At 39.9% G+C, this 7,500-nt stretch overlaps 2 protein-coding genes across 2 annotated transcripts in view; one reads left to right on the top strand and one right to left on the bottom strand.

Annotated features, from left to right (window-relative positions):
- The window catches only part of scg3 (secretogranin III), a 14,845-nt gene extending 7,834 nt beyond the window's left edge, over positions 1–7,011 (top strand). The window contains exons 9-12 of the mRNA XM_060878424.1: positions 1,546–1,632; positions 2,032–2,130; positions 2,793–2,882; positions 5,478–7,011. Of these exons, the coding sequence (XP_060734407.1) occupies positions 1,546–1,632; positions 2,032–2,130; positions 2,793–2,882; positions 5,478–5,596 (395 nt within the window). The 3' untranslated portion in view covers positions 5,597–7,011. The remainder of the gene's footprint in view (positions 1–1,545; positions 1,633–2,031; positions 2,131–2,792; positions 2,883–5,477) is intronic.
- Positions 7,012–7,111: 100 nt separating this feature from the next.
- The window catches only part of lysmd2 (LysM, putative peptidoglycan-binding, domain containing 2), a 5,048-nt gene continuing 4,659 nt past the window's right edge, over positions 7,112–7,500 (bottom strand). Inside the window, exon 3 of the mRNA XM_060878423.1 lies at positions 7,112–7,500. This exon is cut by the window's right edge and continues 223 nt beyond it. The gene's annotated coding sequence lies outside the window, so the exon portion shown is untranslated.

Raw genomic sequence — 7,500 nt, 5'->3', positions numbered from 1 at the left:
ATGCTGCTGTCTTCAGTCCTGTGTGACTTCCTGCCTCTGTTTCCACTGAAGTAAAGTAAATTAGATTAATTTAATTTGATGTCACTTATTAGCCAGACATTACCCAGAATGCACTGCTGGGATCTCATAAAGATGAGTCACAATATTGTTAAATGTAATAAAAAATATAACATTTAATTTCTTGTGTTTTGGAAATTTGGAATTTACATATTTAGCGTTAGGTAGTTAGCATGCTAATTAGTTTTCCAGCATGCTAGTTATAGTTAATGAGATCACTTGTTAGTTAATTAGTTTGTTACATAATTGGCTATAAGTTTTCTAATTTCATTTCTAATGCTAGGTCAGATATTTAGTTAGTTTATTAATTCGTTAGCTATTTAATTTTTTTTTGCTAGCTAGTCAGCTGAGAAACAAGCGGAGAAACTCAGTGTGAGTTTCCAGTGAAGTTCTTTCAGTTCATCGTTCTTGCTGCAGTTCTCATGTTTCTATTAGCTACATAAGTCTGGGGTATTAGCTACATAAGTCTGTGGTGTTAGCTACATAAGTCTGGGGTATTAGCTACATAAGTCTGGGGTATTAGCTACATATGTCTGGGGTATTAGCTACATAAGTCTGGGGTATTAGCTAAATAAGTCTGTGGTGTTAGCTACATAATTCTGTGGTGTTAGCTACATAAGTCTGGGGTATTAGCTACATAAGTCTGGGGTATTAGCTACATATGTCTGGGGTATTAGCTACATAAGTCTGGGGTATTAGCTAAATAAGTCTGTGGTGTTAGCTACATAAGTCTGAGGTGTTAACTACATAAGTCTGAGGTGTTAACTGCATAAATCTGTGGTGTTAGCTACATAAGTCTGGGGTATTAGCTATATATGTCTGGGGTATTAGCTACATAAGTCTGGGGTATTAGCTACAGAAATCTGTGGTATTAGCTACATATGTCTGTGGTATTAGCTACATAAGTCTGGGGTATTAGCTACATATGTCTGGGGTATTAGCTACATAAGTCTGGGGTATTAGCTACATAAGTCTGGGGTATTAGCTACATATGTCTGGGGTATTAGCTACATAAGTCTGGGGTATTAGCTACATAAGTCTGGGGTATTAGCTACATATGTCTGGGGTATTAGCTACATAAGTCTGGGGTATTAGCTACATAAGTCTGGGGTATTAGCTACATATGTCTGGGGTATTAGCTACAGAAATCTGTGGTATTAGCTACATATGTCTGGGGTATTAGCTACATATGTCTGGGGTATTAGCTACATAAGATTGAAGCTACATTAAAGTGTAGCTTTAATACACTGCATTAAATAAGTAAACAGTGGGCATAAACATGAAGCATGTGTTTATTTACCTTAAATCTGAGGTTGCGTACCTTTAATTTTCTTCCAAATTATTTTATTTGTAAGAAAAACAAATCCGCTCTCTTTTCGTTATAAACTCTGCTTTTATTTCCAGTGTGTCGCTTCATCAAAACTATTAAACCCAAAATTAGCCTCCAGTTTCCTGCTAACATTCTAATTATTATTTTGCTTCATACAGAGAATCTGGACAACATGATCGCTGCACAAACCAGGAACAAGCTGGGGAAAGCTCTGGGTCCCATCAGCAGCACGCCCCCTACAGGCTGTAATTAAAAACACAACACTCACTAACAGGCCACACACACACACTCGCACACATACACACACAAACACACACACAAGTGTGTGACTCAAATCTAATTATTGAGCGCTTCATGAATTCTGTTTTCAATCTTATGCCTTATACATCATCAACGTTTTAATATCACATAAATGTTGGCACCCTTGGTAAAGAGGGGTTATGAAAGCAGCTGTTATGATTATGTTCCATTATTTTGCTACTAAATTCAGGGGTGCCAGTAATTTTGCAACATCTTATTTTGTTGAGAAAATCAAATCTTATGCCAAGACAATTTCCCGAGCTGATTGTTATTGTCTTATATTCAGTTCATTAAGTTTCGTTTGCTGCTGTATGTGACATAACCCTGTGTTTGAACTGCGACAGACGAGGACGACAAAACGAAAGAGGAAACCGCCAAAATGCTGAGGGAATATGAGAACCTGAAGGACTCAACCAAAGAGGAGCGAGCACCGGTGGAGAACGGTGAGAGTCAGAGCCGAGTAAATCTCAACACATTTAATGTTTATTAATCAGAGCTTCGAAAAATTCAACCATTTTTGCACAAAGATCTAATAATGTAATATTTTTATTACAAAACCTTCTACTTTCAGACAATATTTGCTAAATATTTGTAGAAAAATAAAATCAGAGGACAATCAATGAAAAAAAAATGTAGCCTGGTTACCATGGCGATGCTTCCTGTTGTAAATGAAATGTAGGTCAGCTTCAGTAGCGGACGAGTTCTGGGCCAAAACGTCTGTTACACACAACATGTCTATAAATAAGGAATAAACACAGAGTATATATATGTGTGTGTGTGTGTGTGTGTGTGTGTATGTGTGTTTATATAATCACCAAACTGCTGCAAATAAACTATTTCAGTCAGATGCCACCTGCATAAATTCCATCCATGTTTAAGTCGTGATAATAAATGACAGGAAGTCCAACTGTGTCCTCAAAAAAAAAACCCACCAGACTGGGACACTGTTTTTTTGTGTGTGTGTGTATTTTTAATATCCGATCTGTGTACAGACTGATCAGAACAAATCTAGGACATCTGAGTAATAAAACTGTTACACACACACACATACTTACATAATCCAATTTAATGTGTGTTGTCCTGCGACGCCTCCGTCTCTGTCCAGGTCACGCAGGAAAGTCAGAGTCGTATCTGGAGGCGATCAGGAAGAACATCGAGTGGCTCAAAAAACACAATAAAGATGAGAACAAAGAAGGTGAGCTCTGAGATCAAACACACACACACACACACAAACACACACAAGGTGAACAGGTCTACATCAGCCTCCTAAATACCAGTTACACCTTTTAAATTGAACAGCTAATTATTGTGTAAATTAACTAGATAAATGAGTTAGTTAGTTAGTTCTGGATGTTACTTTGATAAACTAACTAACTAAATAGATTACACACACCTTACACACACCTTATAACCGCTCCTTGTCTTTGCACTGCTCGATCTCGTGTCATTTACGTCTTTATCCTGAAACGTTTCAGAAGATCTGGATCATTTTCTCCACATCTCAGTTCACAGAGTTTTATTTCCTGGAGTTTATGATCTGATGAGTCTGAGAGGAGAGCGCACACACACACACACACTCACACACACACACACACACACACACTCACACACACACACTCACAAACACTCACACACACTCACGCACATGCACACACACACACACACTCTCACACACACACACTCACAAACACTCACACACACGCACACACACACACACTCACACACACACACTCACAAACACTCACACACACTCACACACACGCACATGCACACACACACACACTCACACACACTCTCACACACACTTTCACACACACACTCACACACACACACACACACACACACACACTCACAAACACTCACACACACTCACACACACGCACATGCACACACACACACACTCACACACACTCTCACACACACACACTCACAAACACTCACACACACGCACATGCACACACACACACTCACACACACTCTCACAAACACTCACACACACACACTCACACACACTCACACACACACACTCGCACACACTCGCACACACTCACACACACACACACACTCACAAACACACACACACACGCACATGCACACACACACGCTCTCTCACACACACTCACAAACACACACACACGCACATGCACACACACACACACTGCCCATCAGACTGTAACCATTCAATAACATACAGTCAGGATTAAAATGATTCCTTTATTCCTCTTATTCGTTGTGACACAGACTCGGTCTCTGTGAAACAGCGGGACTGAATAGCGTTCCTCTGATGTTCCGCCTGGTTCTCGATCATTAGACAGTCTTTTGTGCGAGTGGATTTGTGATTCTGATGAGCGCGGGCCAGCGGAGGAGACGATTGGCCGCTTTGTACCGAGTAGCTCATTCATATTCATGAGGCTTAATGAACTGAGGCTGATTGTAGAAATGCAGAGCTTTTGTTTTGAACACAGAGGAGCTTCTTCATCCGCTCGGCGCTCTGTAAGTGTGTGTGTCACACTCACGTCACTTCTCATTTATACTGTAAAAGCTTACAGCTAGAACCACAGGAGTGTTTACACAGAACTCTACTGCTGATGGGGTTTGATGAAGGAGGGATCCAATTAAATACACAGAACAAGACACAATAAACATAAGAAAGAACAAAGAATAAAACCTGAATCACATCATCAGCCTGAAGAGAGAGAGAGAGAGAGAGAACAGAGGGAAAGAGAGAGAACGGGAGGGACAGAGCGGGAGAGAGAGCGGGGAACAGACGGAGGGATAGAGAGAGAAAACAGAGCAGGAGAGAGAGACAGAGAGAGAACATAGTGAGGGAGAAAGAGAACAGCGGGAGGGAGAGAGAGAGAACAAAGGAGATTGATGGAGGGATGGATGATGTAGAGCGTAGCGTAGTCAGTAGATGGTCAGAAAGAGACAAGAGGGATGGAGAGCAATAGATGGAAAGTAGGATGGAGAGAAATGAAAAAAGAAAAGAGGGACAAAGAGAGAGAGATGAAGATGAGGATTACACAAAAGTTAGGAGTAAGGAGAGATGACAAGAGATAGAGAGAAAGATAAAAAAGGGACAGATGATAAAAAGGCAGGAGAGATGAAGAGATGAACATTCCTTGTCTGCTTCCATCTCTCTCTTTTTCTCTATATCCCTTTTGCCTCCCACACACAGTATCCAAAGAGACAGATGGAAGGAAGTAATTTGGCTAATGCCGGATATGTGTGTGTGTGTGCGTGCTTGTGTGTGTGTACGTGTGTGTTTGATAGTGTGCGTGCTTGTGTGTGTATGATAGTGTGTGTATGTGTGCGTGCTTGTGTGTGTTTATGATAGTGTGTGTGTGTATGTGTGCATGCGTGCGTGTGTGTATGATAGTGTGAGTTTGTATGATAGTGTGTGTGCATAAATGTCTGTGTGTGTGTGAGAGAGTGTATATTAAGCTGATTGAAGCAGTTCTGCATATCTGTTCTTTTTTTCTTGGCAAGGACCAAATGTCCCCAGAAGGACAATAATATCTGACAGTGGAAGGTCCTCACAAAATGTGTGTGTGTGTGTGTGTGTATGTGCAGCTGGAAATCCAATAAAAATGAAATTTAGCCAGTTATGGAATTATTATTTTCAGAATGCTAAAGTGGAAGCTATAAGCTTACATTATTTGTTAGCTACATTCCAGTGTAAAAGTCCAGCTTCACAGTGAACACGTCGATCTTCAGTTCATCAATCACAGAGATTCAGATTAACAAGAAAACGACTGGAACTTTCTCATTTGTTCGTTTTTGTTTTCAGATTACGATCTGTCCAAGCTGAAGGACTTCATGGACCAGCAGGTGGACACCTACATCGAGAAGGGAATCCTGAAGAAGGACGAAGGTGATGTCATCAAGCGGATCTACGGAAGCCTGTAGGACGCGGTGTATTTATTGAGTAAATCTTTATAGAAATAATTTATTAAATCGTTCTGATTGAATTAGTCTGATGTGTTACTGTAGCTTTCTAAATCAAACAAACAACAAAAAGCGAAAGGTTTTATTAAATCGTTATATAAAAACGCAATACACACCAAACACAGAAGAATTAGCAATAGATGATTAGGCCTGTGAGGATAAAATACGCGTAAGATACAATAATCTAAAGTGTAAGATATTTACGGTTATCATTTGATCTTAAGAAGCAACTCAGACTGACTTTCGTACTTTAGCTCTCGCTCACTTTACTTTCACTTTTTGTTTATTCTTTCATTTCTTTCTGTGTTAATGTTACTCTACACGTCTGAACAACGGTGGCTTGACGTTGATCGACGTATTGACGTATTTTCCTGGTTATGTAACAGAAGAAGCGAGATGATGTCTTCACGATTAGATAAAATGCTACAAAGATTAGCTAGCTAGTTAAACATGCTAACGTAAGCGATATGCTCGTGGTACTTTTAGCTCGAGAGCTCGTCTTCGTAAGTTACAGTTTCGCAGATTTCTACAGAAACGTTTTACTGTCACAGCTTCCAGCGAATCCCAATAAATAATAAGCCTAACTTACATGTTACCATAGAAACCTGTAAAAATCTAACTTATAAATAATGAACCTGTCACGTGGAGCTAAAACAACTAGAAATGCATCGCTAACAGAACGTAACATAACATTACTTACTTCGCATAACTAACTTCGTGACTCGAAACTGAAATTATTTCTAATTTTCACGTCCTGTGGAACTTTTAGGTCAGGAAGTGAAATCTAAGCCAGATAAACTAATAACACTAACATTAGCTAACACAGCTAGCCAGTTAACTAACCGCTAGTAAGCTAGACTTGTGGCTTGATCTTGTATTTCATCCTCATTGTCTTAGATTTCTTTAAGCAGCCAGTTACCATGACGACCAGGCTACTGTTCATCATGAACATTAGCTCAGCTTGCTAGCGGGCTAGCTTTGCACACAGCCATCACGTAATCATCCTCGCCGAACTCGTAGTTTTTCAGACTTCCGCAGCACGCGTAAGAGGACGAAGGCTAAGCTAGACGAGGCCACCAGGGGGTGCTGAAGTGATGCTGTAGAGGAAGTAAAAACACGACGACGCTGAGTTTTTGTAACGAATCATACTCCAGGAAACACACGACTGTGTTAGCATCTCTATCATCTTATCTGTGTTTGAGTTCAATGTTTAATGAAGTAACTCTGATCATTTCCTGAGCTGTTCCTGTTCCTTCAGTTCCTCTTCTCTTACTGGTGGAATCTGATCTAGTCGAACAGCATCGGGTCGTTTTCACTGTAAATACTGAGATTTCTTCTTTTTTCCAGAATTGCAAATAAATGTTGCATTTCTTTAACAGTGTCGTCGGAGTGTCTGTGTGTTTCTGAGACAGGGATGTCTATATAACTGTATAACACACACACACACACACACACACACAATAAATTAACATACTGTTTTACTGAGGCGTTTATTGAATCCAAAAGCTCACAATAACATCGTTTAAATTCACATTCACACTGCATAAGAGTTCTGTACAGATTCAATAAAACCAAAATAAAAGACAGCAAGCAGCCTAATGTAAACACACACACACACACACACACACACAGGTCCCTATATTCTTACTGAGAGAACAGCAACCTAAAACACACGTCAGATATGAAGAGATCTGATGATCTGATTGGTTGATTGTATCTGGGTTCCTGTACAGCAGCTTTTAAAAATGAAGTATATGAAAAAAAATGATAGTTTGGTTCGTTTTAAAGCTGTAGCAATGATTCTGGCTACATGAATCCCTTTAATGCCACACAGACAGCTGAGTGTAAACAACAACAACAACAAC

The sequence above is a fragment of the Tachysurus vachellii genome, chromosome 9 (assembly GCF_030014155.1).
Source record: "Tachysurus vachellii isolate PV-2020 chromosome 9, HZAU_Pvac_v1, whole genome shotgun sequence".
Taxonomy (NCBI): domain Eukaryota; kingdom Metazoa; phylum Chordata; class Actinopteri; order Siluriformes; family Bagridae; genus Tachysurus; species Tachysurus vachellii.
This window is presented reverse-complemented; position numbering and strand designations above follow the sequence as displayed.